General features: G+C 45.9%; 1 protein-coding gene across 2 annotated transcripts in view; it reads right to left on the minus strand.

Moving 5' to 3' along the window:
* LOC147903077 (uncharacterized) overlaps positions 1 to 15,257 on the minus strand; it is a 51,815-nt gene that overhangs the window by 21,135 nt on the left and 15,423 nt on the right. The window contains exons 2-4 of one of the 2 annotated variants that reach the window (XM_087373580.1): positions 7,424 to 7,456; positions 7,222 to 7,320; positions 6,701 to 6,824 (exon numbers count right to left, since the gene is read on the minus strand). In XM_087373580.1, the coding sequence (XP_087229706.1) occupies positions 6,701 to 6,824; positions 7,222 to 7,320; positions 7,424 to 7,456 (256 nt within the window). The remainder of the gene's footprint in view (positions 1 to 6,700; positions 6,825 to 7,221; positions 7,321 to 7,423; positions 7,457 to 15,257) is intronic. The other variant, XM_087373581.1, reaches the window with a different exon arrangement.

Below are 15,257 nucleotides of genomic sequence, written 5' to 3' on the forward strand. Positions count from 1 at the left end.
CAGATTTCGAGAGAGAAGGGGGGGGAACTGGAGCTCGACCGCGTCCAGCTGGAGCTCGACGGCGCCTTCGCCTTCGCCTCTTGCTGCTTCTGTAGCTTAGCTCGCCCGCGCCCGCGCCTTGCAGCCCTTGCCTGCGCCCTTGCAGCCACGCCTTTGCAGCCCTTGCCTCGCGCCTTGCAACCTTGGCCTGCGCCGTTGCAGCCGCGCCTTAGCGCCTTGCCTGCGCCCTTGCAGCCACACCTTTGCAGCCCTTGCCTCGCGCCTTGCAGCCCTGGCCTGCGCCGTTGCAGCCGCGCCTTCGCGATCCGTCCGTACGGTTGTACGGACGACGTACGGCCGTACGGATCGGTCCGTACGGAAGGGGTAGGCTAGGGAGAGGAGGGAGTGGAAGAGGAGGGAGAGAGAGCCCGTTGGCTCTGATACCAGTTGAGAGATTGAGAGGGAGAGAGATTTGGAGTAGGGAGTGAAGGAGACACACTCACCGTAGTCACACACCAGTGGGTGGGGATGAAACAATAAGTGGTACCTCCCCAAGTACACACACTAGTATATATATCTGTGGATAAGACTAGGGCCACTAAGTACCTAAGTACAATGTGTACTTAGTGTACTTAGTAGTACTAGAATAAAACTGTTACAAGGGTGGCCAGTGCCTTTACCCCAGCAATGGTGGGCAGAAACTGGCTCCAAGGGAGCAATACAAAACTCAGCGAAGTGCTGAGGAAAACTGATGGAACTCTCTCAACTGAACCAGCTCTGAGTGCACAGCACAGCCTAGGAAGGAGGCTTTCTGTCCTGCACCGGATACTGGAATGACTGAAGGAGTGGGCCTTTTATAGGCACTGCCCAGGCCCTTTGGGTTGACCGACCAGCAGAGTCGGTACCCTGTCTGGTGGCTGACCAGATGGCTCTGGAAATCCGACCAGGGTTGGCCCTGGTCGGTGGCCCTGGTTGGGCCGATTGGGCCTGCCACAGGCCCCTATAAAGGTGCCCTGTGCAGCCAGTCCATGCAGCTGTAGGTGCCTCTAAGGGAGGCACAAGGCCCCCTATTTCTCTGTTGCAGGCAGCAACCAGCCCGTGTGCTGGTTGCCTATGATGTCAGCCTGGGTCTCTCTCTTTCCCAGCCCTCCTACCTCTCGCTGCCCCTTGTCCCCTCAAATCAGGGGCTCACAGGTGGGCACAGTGAATTTCTAACCCCCCCCCTCAATGTCACAACTGTGGGCCAATCCCCATGCGATTGATGAGGTGATCCATCTGTTCTCAATGGAGTGCCTTCGTGAAGAGGTCGGACAAGTTGTCGACGGTCGAGCAGTAGATAAGCTCGATCACGTCGTCGATGATGAGCTCTCGAACAAAGTGGTAATGAACTTCGATGTGCTTGGTCCGCGCATGGTGCAATGGATTCTTGGCAATGGCTATGCAACTCTGATTGTCGCACATCAGCACTGTTGCATCCTCCTGACACACATCCATGTCGTCCAGAATCCACCTCAACCACAGTGTCTCACAAGCTACTGTACAAGCGGCTCTGTACTCTGCATCTGTAGATGAAAGGGCTCCTGTGGGTTGCTTCTTACTCGGCCAAGAGATGGCACCAGATGCAAGTAAGAAACAATACCCTGTTGTCGATCTTCTGGTGTCAGCATCACCACTGTCACAGAACCCGCCTAATTCGATGCCTTTGGTGTAGGTGATCCCATAGGTGAAAGTACCCTTAAGATACCTCAGCACCCGTAAACCTGCATCCCAATGACCCTTCCTGGGAGAAGCAGAGAACTGGCATAATAGCCCAACTGCATAACAAATATCAGGTCGAGTATTGGTAAGGTAAAGCAAACTTCCTACCAATCGTCGGTACAAGGGAGTATCGACCGGCTGAGATGTGTTGTGAACACTTAGCTTGAGCCCGACCTCCATGGGAGTTAATGCTGTCCTGCAATCCTCCATCTGAAATCTCTTCAGAAGTTCTCTGCAATATTTCTCCTGTGAAATGAAGATCCTGTCTTTGGCCTGCTTTACTTCAATCCCAAGGAAGTAATGTAATAACCCAAGGTCAGTCATCTCAAACTCAGACATGAGTAGCTCCTTGACCTGTGAAATCTTCTTGACATGATCACCTGTCAAGATAAGATCATCAACATAGAGGATGAGTACCAGTCGCAATCCCTTCTCAATGAACAAGTAAAGGTTTGCCTCAGAAGTTAGCCCTATCTTCTGAAAGAATACATCAATCCTTTGGTACCAAGCTCTGGGGGCCTGTTTCAGCCCGTATAATGCCTTCTTCAACCTGCAGACCTTTAATGGGGACCCTGGATCTTGAAAGCCCGGTGGCTGCTCCACGTATACCTCCTCCTCCAGGGTTCCAGTCAGGAATGCGGACTTCACATCCATTTGAAAAATAGGCCACTGAAATTGGGCAGCAAGGGCAATCACTGTCCGGATAGTAACCATGCGGGCTGTGGGAGCAAAAGGTTCGTCAAAATCCATGCCTTCAGTTTGAGCACAACCTTTAGCCACTAACCTTGCTTTATACTTATCCAAGCTGCCGTCTGATTTGTATTTAAGTTTGTATACCCACTTAGTGCCGATGACTTTCCGTCGTGGGGGCCTGGCCACTAAGTCCCAGGTATTGTTCTTCAGGATAGCATCCATCTCTGCCTTCATGGCAACGTGCCATTCTGGATTGTCCTTCGCCTCCTCGAAGGTCCTTGGCTCATCAAGCTGAGCCACCAACGCAAAATTCACGGATGGGGCCTTTTGAAGACGTTGGGACTGACGCAATCCGGAACTGCTACTCTCAGGTAATTTGGTGACCCGAGACTCTTCCAATGTTCGTAGGTACCATTGGGGCAACCTTTTCTGCTTCTCTATGGGAGGAGAAACTCGAACTTCTTCTGGAACATCCTGCTCTTCCTGAGTATCTTGTGGAACATCAGCTTCTGATTTTGCCACCTCTGGGATGGTCAACCTGGGGCGGGGTGGGTTCGGGGGTTGAACAATCTCCTCCTCCTCAATCTGAGGCTCCTCTTGGGGTTCAGGTTCCTTTTCCTCAAAGACAACATCCCAACTGATAAGGATCTGCTTCTTTACTGGGTTGAAGAGGCGATAGGCCTTGGATTCTTCGCTATACCCAACAACGTTACATTTTCTACTCCGGCAATCAAGCTTGGTCCTGTCTTCCTTGTGCACATGCACCCATGCATTAGAACCAAAAATGCGAAGATGAGTGATAGAGGGCTTCTTACCATAAAATGCCTCATATGGAGTCTTGTCCTTGACGGCCTTCGTCTTGGTCCGGTTGAGAATATGTACGGCTGTATTGATAGCTTCACTCCAATAGGCTTTAGAAAGATTCCTTTCTCAGAGCAAGCAAGCCCTGTCTCTGTGGTAGTTCTATGCTTCCTCTCAGCTATCCCATTTTGCTGAGAAGTATGTGTTGTGGTGAGTTGTCGCTTGATCCCATGCTTGCGACAAAATGTGTTGAACTCATTTGAGGTGAATTCTCCCCCCCTGTCTGTGCGGAACGTCTTGACATCCTCCCCTGTCTCCTTTTCCAACTCTGGCCTTCCAATCAATCCTTGAACTTCTCGAAAGCCTGAGACTTTTTAGCCAAACAATATACCCAGGTCATTCTATTGAAATCATCCACAAAGAGAAGTGAGTACCTGGATCCTGCCCACGATGCTGTAGACATTGGGCCACAAATATCGGCGTGAACCAACTCAAGTGGTTTGCTGGCCCGAAACAAGGCCTCTTGTGGAAACTTATCCCTGTGCTGCTTGCCTTCTAGACGAGCCTTACAGACATCATCCTTGCCTGTAATTGGTGGAAGTCCATCCACCATCTTCGAGTTTGACATTTCAGCCAAGATTCCATAGTTGACATAACCGAAGCACTCATGCCAAAGTTTGGACTTTCCGTTGTCTGCATGAACCAACATTGCACTGAGGCTCTACAGTCCGTTCTCTTCAACTGAGCCACCAACTGTCCATTTGCTTTGGATGTCACGGTGACCTTGCCATCTTGAAAGAGAACTGCCATGTTGTTTTTGTCCATCTGACTTACAGACAGTAAATTCTTGCAAAGGTTGGGCACATAAAGTACTCCAGAGATATCCTTCTCCTCACCCGCGGTTGTAACGAAAGGAATGCTACTGATGCCCTTCACAGGACACGTCCGGCTATCTTCGACAGAAACTTTGGAATCCGGGTGTGTACTTTCCATGGTTTTGAACCAAGTCCTTCTGTTGGACATGTGCTTGGAAGCACCCCTGTCAACATACCAACCCTCTTTACCTTCACTGACTGCATATGCTGAACAATGTTCACTGATTAAAAACAACTGTCCAGTCGTCACATTGGCAAAATCATTCTTAGGCTCTTCTTTGTTCTTGGCTTCTCTCGTCCGCTTCTGATCTGCTTTCTTCTATCGGCATTCTTTGGCGGAGTGGCCAAGCTTTTCACAATAATAGCACTTCATTTTCTTCTTGCGGTCAGCGTCCTCTGACTTCTTGAAATCCTTTGGCTTGCCTTTTCCAGGCTTGTCTTTGGCCACTAATGCCTTCTCGTCGGTTTGCGTAAAGAGTTTCTCTCGAGCCTCCTCCTGAAGAAGGAGTGGGCCAAGCTCCTCAAAGGTGATTGGCTTAGTCCGTTGACCCGTAGAGACCGTAGTCACAAAACTTTTGAAACTCCGTGGCAACTTGTGGAGTGTGAGCATCGCCAATTGACTCGTGCCCACCTTCTGACCAACCGCTGCGAGCTGGTCCCGCACTACTTTCACCTTTGTCAGATGATGCACACTATCACCCTCATTCATATCAAGATTATAAAGCTGATGCTGAAGAGTAATGATACGGGCTGTATTATCGGTTTCATACAGCTTCTTCAGTATGGCCCACGCGTCTGAAGACGTCTCTGCCAACTGGATATGAGGAATCGCAGCACCTGCTGTCGTGTCAATAAGCATTGCTAAGGCTTGAGCATCCCTCCCATGCACAGAGTTCATCCGCATCTGCTTCAACTAAAACTTCACCTCTTTTATCCACAATGTCCTCCGGCTTCTCCTCGGTCCCAATCACTATCTTCCACAGCTTCCGAGCCAACACATGGCTACGGATCTTGACTTTCCAAATTGGATAGTTCATGCCATCAAGCTTTCCAGCTTCACCAAAATTGGGAATAAATGAAGAAGGAAGATGACTGGAGAAGGAGGAAGGGCGAGCAATGGGTGTAGAGGCTTCTGAACATTGATCCATCTTGGTGAATAGCAAACTGAAAAAAAAAAAATGAAGCAATAAAGATGTACTGACCTCCCGTGCTAGCCTGAGCTGAAAACAGAATCGCCTTACTGCCAAGGGACTCCTTCCTTCAGAGAGTGCTTTGATGAAGAAGAGTTGAGAGCCTATGGCTCTGATACCATGTTGGAGAATAGGAGGGAATGAATCACTCAAACCTCCACCCAAGATCTCTCCCACTCTTCCACACACTCAACTCAGATAGATGATCACAGATGCAATAAACACTCACTCAGATATAACTTAAACGGAGAGAGAGAAAGAGTATATTCATCCACCGGATGGTGGGCAGAAACTGGCTCCAAGGGAGCAATACAAAACTCAGCGAAGTGCTGAGGAAAACTGATGGAACTCTCTCTCACAAACTGAACCAGCTCTGAGTGCACAGCACAGCCTAGGAAGGAGGCTTTCTGTCCTGCACTAGATACTAGAATGACTGAAGGAGTGGGCCTTTTATAGGCACTGCCCAGGCCCTTTGGGTTGACCAACCAGCAGGGTCGGTACCCTGTCTGGTGGCCGACCAGATGGCCCTGGAAATCTGACCAGGGTTGGCCCTGGTCAGTGGCCCTGGTTGGGCCGACTGGGCCTGCCACAGGCCCCTATAAAAGGGTGCCCTGTGCAGCCAGTCCATGCAGCTGTAGGCGCCTCTAAGGGAGGCACAAGGCCCCCTATTTCTCTGTTGCAGGCAGCAACCAGCCCATGTGCTGGTTGCCTATGATGTCAGCCTGGGTCTCTCTCTTTCCCAGCCCTCCTACCTCTCACTGCCCCTTGTCCCCTCAAATCGGGGGCTTTCAGGTGGGCACAGTGAATTTCTAACAGCACTAGTAGAAAAGCGACTTCATTTATGGACTCTAAAACTCTGAATGGTCCATAATGCCTGGGAGACAACTTTGGGTATACTTTCTCTTTTCCTTTCATCTTTCTAAGCCGTGCTTTTACAAACTTTAGTAACACTCAGTCTCCTTCTTGGAGATTCATCTTCCTTCCGTGCTTGTCTGCTGCCTTCTTTTGCTTTTGTTGAGATCTTTCAATTGATGTCCATACTTGAGAGAAAGTTGTATCTAAGTCTCAGACATACTGGTCGGCTGCAAATATCTCGTCCTTTGTTCTGAGGATAGGTAGCAGGATCACCTTTCCATACTTCGAATCTTTGAATTTACATTTTCTTTTAATGCATACTTTCTTTTGCCCCAAAAAAACGTGGTGTGTTGTGAAAAAAGAAAAGAAGAGGGGGGGGGGGGCACTCAGACAGCTTTCCAAGCACACACAACTACAACGGATACCAAATGGATCCACTTTTGTTAGACTAGCTTTTGCATATTTACACACGATATCATGGAAGCATGCTTAGAGATGATTGCTGTAGGTAAAATGAGCAACCCTTAAACAGAAAGAGAAAGAGAATACTCTTATGTTTCTTGCAGCGTGAATTCTCGTCACAATCTTCTGACCACTTGCTATGATACTTTTGGCCACCATTTCGTTGCTTTTGTGATTTGGATGAGCTTTTAGTGCCGCAAGACCAGTATAGCTGGCAAGGATTATAGTCACATCAAGTCCGCAACGAAGCTCCTTAGTCACATCATTTACATAATGAAGCTCCTTAGAAAACAAGAAGCTTTTCATGGGCGAAATACATGTATGTACATGCACGTACAAGCATAGGATTTTGTAGTTTTATTTTTTATTTTTTAAGAGAGTACGATAAAACACACATGCATTTCATTTATGCACACATGCACACACACACCCATATGGCACAATTCATGAAGTAAAACACTCTCTACATCTCTATAAGAAGTCTTAAATCCTATTATCATAAATCTAGCGAAATACTTTTTTGATCAAACAAAAACAAATCCTAAGACTCACAAATTTAGTAAACGTCATACTATAAAGAGCACTAACAGATAGCGTTTTTAAGAGACCTTGTCAAAGTTGTCTATATATACTTCACATGATCGCCACTGTAGTAAATCCCTCTTTGCATTAGCTCTCTTTCTCCTCTTCATATAATTGGAATAATCCTGCATCCATACAAAGTCGTCATGTTGTATGTAGATTGAATTTGATGCAAATGTATTTAAAATTGCATGGAGATAGAAGCTCTTAAAAAGCCTAGTGGCACACCTTATTCCTGAAACCTGAACTTCCATTGAAACCCTATGCAAATCAATATTTTACAACAAGTTAGCCTCTCTCTCTCTCTCTCTCTCTCCCTCTCTCTCCCTCTCCATATATATATATATATATATATATATACACATACACACACACAAAAACCAAAATGTCCAATGTCAAAATGAGAACGCTTCGTGAACGTTACTTTGCAAGGGCTCAAAGCCTTAAATCTATTGTTTTGGATGGCATCTTTTGGGATGATGTTGGCATATTGCTTCAGGTCGCAAAGCGCGTTCTCATTATGTTGAGGCTTTTTATGGGGATGGCCATTGTGTTGGACAGGTGTATAAAGGGTTGGGTAGGATCATTGAAGGTGGGAGGATGATGTGGCAGATGCTTCGTTCTTGCAACGATTGGCCATTTTCACACGCTCGGTGGGTGCTTGCTCTTTGCCTTGTTGAGAGCTTGTGGAGTAATTTTGGAAACATTGAATCTGGATTCTGGAAAGAGAAACAAGCTTGGGGTTCAGAAAGCAAATGACCTTGTATTTGTTAATGCAAAGTTGTGTTTGCTTAGCAAGTCCATAGCAAAGTGCAATCCTAAACCGTAAATTGGATTTTGACTTGACAAGGATAATGGCAATGAGGCATTAAAGGGTGCTCCTGAGCATGATGATGACAATGATGCATTAAAGGAAGCATGATGATGGTGATTAGGAGAGGGAAGCCTCTATCACTATGCCACCTTTAGATCTTTAGGTTGACAACTTGACTCTTTCTTTTTCTATATATCGTATACCTGACTCTTCCTATTTTGGATTAAGGGCTTAAGGCTCCAAGCTGTAGGTATGGCCTCCTTTTCTGGTATTTTGCATATTTATATCCTCTCAAATCAATGTTTACTAGTATGATGTATCATAAATGATTCCATCCTTGGACCTCTTTGGCATTATGCGCGTTGCAAACATTTGTGATCAATGTACATTTCAAATTCCTATGGATTTTTGCATGTTTTGAAAGTTTGAAACTGAAATGGAATGTTTAGAGCTGTAAAAGTGAGAATTTTTTTCATTTTTGGGTAAATTCCCATGTACTTTGATGAGGTGTCCTACGACTACCTTGAATTGTCAATAGCCTTAATGAAAAAGATCCTATAGTGCAGCCCTCTTTGTTCGTGAGGCGAAGGGTAACAAAGACGGGTTTTACAAATGCCAATGATTTCCTCAGCTGCATGTAAAAAGTCTCCATTAAATACGATGTCCTCGAACGCCATTGCCTTTGGTTTCCTGGACTTATCCCATCCTATCCATTCCTCACTCACAACCATGCATCGCAAATTGGGCTTCACTTTTACCAAGCATGCAAAGATAATGAAAAGAAAGGCAAAGCGTGTTTAGAGGGCTTCGGAATCTCTAATGTGCTGTGCTTCCTGAAAATAGTAAGGGCTTTATGCTTTCGGGCAGCCTTGCTCCATATTTCAATGTATTCCAAAGCATGGTATGTCAAATATGTTAATGACAATTGTCTTTTAGAATTTACAATTTTTGATGCATAAAAAAATAAAACTATTATCTTAATAATAATTTTCAGAAACGAAGCAAGAAGGGATTTGAGAGTACCGTGATGCCTGCTAGTTTCAAGAAACTCATTGATCAAGCTATCAAAGAAAAAGAGCGTCGAAGGTCTCACATCCTCAATAGCCCTCTTAATATGACCATAAATATAATCACCTGTATGAGAGTTATTGGCTGCATCTATGGACTTGAGAAACAAAGTGCCAACACAACAGGACACAAGGATGTTAATGAGAGGCCTCCTCTTGGTATTTGATTACCCATTAGACAAGATAGTGCATCCATATCTGCTCCATGCTGCCTTAAGAGGCTGAAGCTCCTTCTCTACCTCAAACCTCTCTCGATACAGGTCTCGAGCATGCAGTGTCTCTAAAGATAGAGGCTTAAACGATGGTCCTGCATCTCCCAGTGCTTGCACAAACTCTAAAAATGCAGAAGTACGAGCAGTATAAAATGGAAGGTCACACTCGTAGAAGAACCTGTGACTTGCCCTAAAAGCATTTCTATATAAAGTTGCAGCCCAACCAGCCCATAAACATCCTGCCTTGGGGGCTTTGCTTTTCCCCCTTGCTGCCTTTGATGGTGCTTCATGCACATCTGTAGATACACCCTGTATAGGTATTGCAGTGACTGATGACAAAAGCACAAGCAGTGGTCCGCGTGCAGCACTCAATGGAAGACTTACACTGGGACTCCCGGGAGGAGATTTCATGTACAGAAATAGCGTGGGGAGCTTCAAGCCTTTGTCTCTTTGATGAACTTGGAATGCCTCCCAAACCAAGAAGCACATCATCTGGGCCATCTCTTGCACAATCATTCTCTTCTCCCTGAGATGCCAAGCAAATAAGCCCTCACACGAGGCACACTTCCACTAAAGGTGCCCCCATAGTGCTTGCACTTCCACTTCTTTGTCCCAGAAGCACCATAAACTCCTCCACATCCACCTATTTCCAAATGGGATCTTTCGAACGACACATTTTCTTCCCTTGAGAAGTTGTGAATCAGAAATTTCAAGAAGGCTGATTCTATTGTACAACTGAATTGTACAACTGTACGGCAGAGTCAAGATTGAACGTCAGGGCTGTCCAGTCATCAAAGAATTTACTGTACAGCTGAATCGTACAATTGTACGGTAGAACTTTGAAGTTGTGTTGTCATGGCTCTTTAGTAGTCACGCCATGCACCTGGTTCACGCCATGGGCAAGGGCACATAAATCGTACGACATTGTTGATCGAGGGAGAAGTAGGTCGGGTCATGGGATGAGCAGGTTGGGTCACGGGATGGTGACGTAACAGGAGTCCACAAACAGGAGTCCACTGTGGAAAAGCCCCAAATCACAAGGAGTTCATGGAGAAGGTTGGAGAGGCAATGAAAGGCTGCACTTGGTTGCAAAGAGACAGGTACATCCAAGTAACAAATAAATGCCTTTCTAAGCATTAGCTAAGAATTTCTTTTACTTAGAGCTTTAGATTTGTTATGGCAGGCTACGAGAGATCATGGACATATGGGAGACTAGATGGAAAAATTTTCATAGGCCAATCCATGTAGTGGCCCATACTTTGCACCCTCTATGGAGGAGGGAGGGCCAAAGTGATTGATGAGGAGTAGTTGTCACAAGGATGGACCAAGTTTCTAGAGAGAGCATTGTGAGAGTAGAAGTAGAAGTAGAATTTATTAGCGTCCTCGAGGGGCCAAAAAATACCCATGGGACCCGTCTCGATACAATGTAAAAAGAGTCTTCTCAAGGAGAGGGGTCAGGAGTCTATGAGTTTCTGACGACAGGTAAAAAGACGAGTGACAAAAGATCCCAATGCTGCCGGAGAGGCAGTGAGGAGAACTGATGTCAACTAAGCGAAGTCCCCCAGTATCTGCTGGTAGTCCTCCTTGATATGTGCATATCAGGGGCACTGTAGAGCTACATGTGCCTCCGTCTCAACAGTCTGCATGTCACAAAGGGTACAGACTCTAGCATGTCTGGGCTGGTGTATCCAAGCTCCCTGCTCAATGGCAAATGTATGAGATATGGTACGGAACTTGGCGATGTTTCTGCGATATAGAAGGGGGATAGGTGTGCTAATATAAGACTAAGCATTAGTCTCTATGGACATGTATGTAGACCAACATGTGGGATTTATGTTGTCTTGGTAATATTCCAGCTTTACCCTCTTTTCACTTGTCAACCAGTGATTCCGCAAAGTGCTCACTAAAGACAGTTGAAACTCTTGCATGCTGACCTTTTCAGGCGGCATGGTCAAATATGCTTCCACTTTCCATATGCTGAACCATTTTCATATGTCGGTTGCCCATCCTGTGCAGATGACCTTACTTTTGTAGTTCTTTTGAAGCTTTGTGCTGGCATTCCATGCTTTATGAGGCAGCCTATCAGGTTGCATTTGCTGCACCTCTATTAGGTATTGCATAACTCTGATCAATGCATGAAATTCAATCGGTCTCCTTCCCGTTTCCAACAGAAGTATTGAGTGTGAAATGCACGGAAGCATGCAAAACGCAGAGAGAGAGAGAGAGAGAGAGAGAGAGAGAGAGAGAGAATAGACACTGATAGAGGCAAAGGAAACCGGTGTATCCAGCAAGGGTGAACACCCAAAGTACAGCTCCAAGTGATGCCAGAAACGGGGGGAGGCTGTCCCTATAAATAGGGCAGCCTGGAGGCCCTTCTCCTTCTCCTTCTCCTTCCCTCTTTCAATCTCTTTCCCCCGCCTCTTCTCTCTTTCCCTCTTCTTCTCTCTTTCTTTCCCTCTTTCCCCTTTTCCAATCTCTCTTTTGTTTCCCTCTTCTTCTCTTTTCCTCCTCTTTTCCCTCCTCTTTTCCTCCTCTTCTCCTCTTTTAATTCCCTCCTCTTTTCCGTCCTCTTCTCCTCTTTTCCCTCTTTTCCTCTTCTTCCTCTTTTCTTCTTCCTCTTCTTTCCCTCTTCTTCCTCTTCTTTCCCGCTTTCCTTTCCCTCTTCTTCCTCTTCTACTCCACTTTCTCTTTTCCCTCTTCTCTCCTCTTCTTTCCCACTTCTTTCCCTCTTCTTCTCTCTTCTTTCCTTCTTTCCTTTCCCTCTTCTTCTCTCTTTCCCCTCTTCCAATCTCTTTTCCTTTCCCTCTTCTTCTTCTTTTCCTTTGCCTATGCCTATGCCTATGCCTAGCTTTAATCATGGACATTATTCATTTGTGCTGTCTCCTTCTACTTCCTCCATGGCGAGCATCCTTAAAAATTCGTGTATATGCAAAATAGTTTGCTGTGGTATTTTTATTTTTCCTTCTACCTCATATCCCATGCGCTTCTTTGATTTCTTTGCCCTTGAATGCCAAGACACTATGATTGTCTCCGTCGAAACTTGAGAGACCGCTTCATCATTTGGGACCCACTCCTTCATTATACAATTAGTATACAATGTGTTGTTATCCATATTCTCCTTCCTACCCTTTGGCTCATACCATACTGTTGTAAATGTTGTAGCTCTCCCTTGGTCATCTCTTTGCACATCAACTTGTTGTACAATTGGTTGTCCTTCAAAACTTGAAGAACTTGCTGAACGTGCTTCACATGCTATGCTGGATTCTTTGAGAAAATTAGAATGTCATCTAGAAACATAGACACATTTACCGATCAAAGGTTTGAAGATCTAGAGCATCATACGGTTGAAGGACGCGGGTACCCCTGTGAGACCGAAGGGCATCACCATGAATCATGAAGTGAGGGAAGACAACCCTGCTGCTCCAAAATGGAGGAGATTTGAACATGTTAATGTTGAAGGATCGGAGAAAAAGACATGGCTACTATCGTATAAGAGCACTCAGCCAAGGGAGCTTGTAGAGCACTTGGTTCAATCCATCCCAAAATACGTGCTTCACACTTTCACGGCCAGTTGACAAGATAAGCAGTTCAGGAAGTGCCTTGCTAGTTTTCCCCATGACACAATTGTCTCTGTTATAGATTTTTCCAAAATAACTCAGTCCAAGAATAAGATGAGATACAAAGTGCTCACCGGTACAACAAGCAAATATCAATTCTAGTGCATATCACGCATAGTCATTTACTTGTTTCTTGTACGACTGATGCTAATCTGCTTGTTGACTTGGAGTCTAGGTTAGTGCAACACACATTCAATTTCTACATTTTGGATGAAGAAGCAGCGGTTTTCTTTGGCATAGGTAGCTCGGGCTGCTGCATCCAAGTACCCTCCATGGCTGTTCTTGTCTTTTGCAATCCAATTTTTCTTCTTGCCTCGTGCCCGATTTCTTTCCTCCATTAAGAGCACCAAAATCCGGGGGCTTCTAACTGTTGACCTGTTTGGGTCCTTGACCCTCGTGCATGACCTCAAAGTTATGAGCAAGCTTGTATACACACTGATAGTCCTGTGGCCGAAAACTACGAACATACCATTGGATGTCTAATCGCAACCCATGAAGGAGCTTGCTCAGTTTTTTATTTTCCTCTAGCTGCAACAATATGAACACCTGAGTGAGTTTGTTGGCATAATGATTCACCGACTCGATGTCTCCCTGACGTAACTCCTAGAACTAACTCTAGAGTCTGTCTAGGTATTGGGGTGAAAGGAACCGTGATCGGAGATCTTTCATGAATTCCATCCATTGGTAAAGAGGTGTCTCCTCGTCTGTGTCATGGTGGTCCTTCTGCCACTTGAGCCACCAGGTGATCGACTCGCGTGTAAGTTGCATGGATGCTAGGATGTACCACTCGTCATCATTTGTAGGCATCACTGAAAAATAACTTTTGAATTGATTGAGCCACGAAGTCAACACTAAGGGATCTTGTTTACCATCGTATTGCGGGAAGTTGAGCTTGTAGTGTTTCCTCGTAGCCATGGTGAATACCCAGTATCACAATGCCAAGTGTTCAGAGACACCATCTCTTACCCTTCAGAAGTCCATGCCCACAAAGAAGAAGAGATCGGTCCGGTTCTTGGACAGGATGAAGTTAGTTGAATCTAATGTTGAGGAGGAATTGCCCAAAGGAAGGATGTCATGGGCATCCTCAGCCTGTGGCATACTAGGTTGCCACGTATGCAATTGCTTGGGCAGCCATGTGGACTGCCACGTAGTCTCCACGTTAGCTGTAGACGCAGCCAGGTGCAGGCGCAGTCAGCACGCCATGTCAGCAGCAGGTGCAGGATGCAGCACCACATCAGCAAGGTCCAGGGATTGCCACGTGGCAGTCCAGGGCTCCAGCAGGCCCAACTCCAGTCGGATCAGTAGGGCAGGAGTAGGGATCTGGTCGGTGGACATACCAGCCTGGTCGGCCATTTCTAGGGCCCAAGGAGGCCTATAAAAGGCAGCCCCCTTGGCCTCATTTCTCATCCTTTCCTTCAGTGCTTAGCCTTCAGCAAAGCAGTAACCTACAGGCCTGTATCAGGGGCAGGAAAGGTGCAGCAGTCCAGCAGCCTCTTCCAGCCCCCTCCTCAGCTAATCCTCAGCCCGGTTCCATCCGATACAGCAACAGGTAAGGTCTGGTCTGCATCACGGCAGCCCTCAGTTCCAGCTCTTTAGTGAGGGTTTCCCCCCTCTATACAGTACAATTTCCTTTTCCTTCTGTAGTGAGGGTTTATTCCCTTCATATATTTCTTATTCTTTCATTGTATTCAGCTTTATTGGGCAGATAGATATTCGGTTATTTATTCCCTCTTCGGAAGCTCCTTTTATATTCCTCCCTCAGAGTCTCACACTCACTCCACAGTTCCATGTGTGTTTGAGTGAATATTTCATCTCAGTTCAGTTATTGTGAGTAGAGAGAGAGAGAGAGAGAGAGTGTTAGGCTTTCTCCCTGCTGGTAAGAAAATGAAGGTATGTATGTGCAAGATCAAAGGAAAAGACAGCAGAGCCCGGAAGGTTTCACGAGAGTTGAGCATATGTCGCAAGCAGGAAGCGACGATGATGATGTGGATTTTGATGAAGAACATTATGATCAAGAGGAATGGGAAAGGAGAGATACCTTGTACCTAAGAAAGTAAAATTTCATGGGAGGAATTATACATTGATGCCATCAGAGGATTCGGATAGTTCATCGATCAGCCTAGGCGTTCAAGAGAAGTGGACCAAGCAGCCTTATGGCATCAAGTACTCACATCGCAAGGTATGCTCCCAAAAACTTGGGATAGATTTAAAACTGAGATTAAAGAGCACTTTTTATCTCCTGATTTAGATAGAGATATCTTCATAGAATGCTAGAATTTTAGACAAAAGATGGGAGAGTCAGTGAGGGATTATACTGACAGTTTCTAGACAACTTTGCTGAAAGTACAAACA

This window comes from Dipteris shenzhenensis, chromosome 4 (assembly GCF_047967505.1).
Source record: "Dipteris shenzhenensis isolate YYH24624 ecotype China chromosome 4, Dip_SZ_1.0, whole genome shotgun sequence".
NCBI classification, from domain to species: Eukaryota; Viridiplantae; Streptophyta; class Polypodiopsida; order Gleicheniales; family Dipteridaceae; genus Dipteris; species Dipteris shenzhenensis.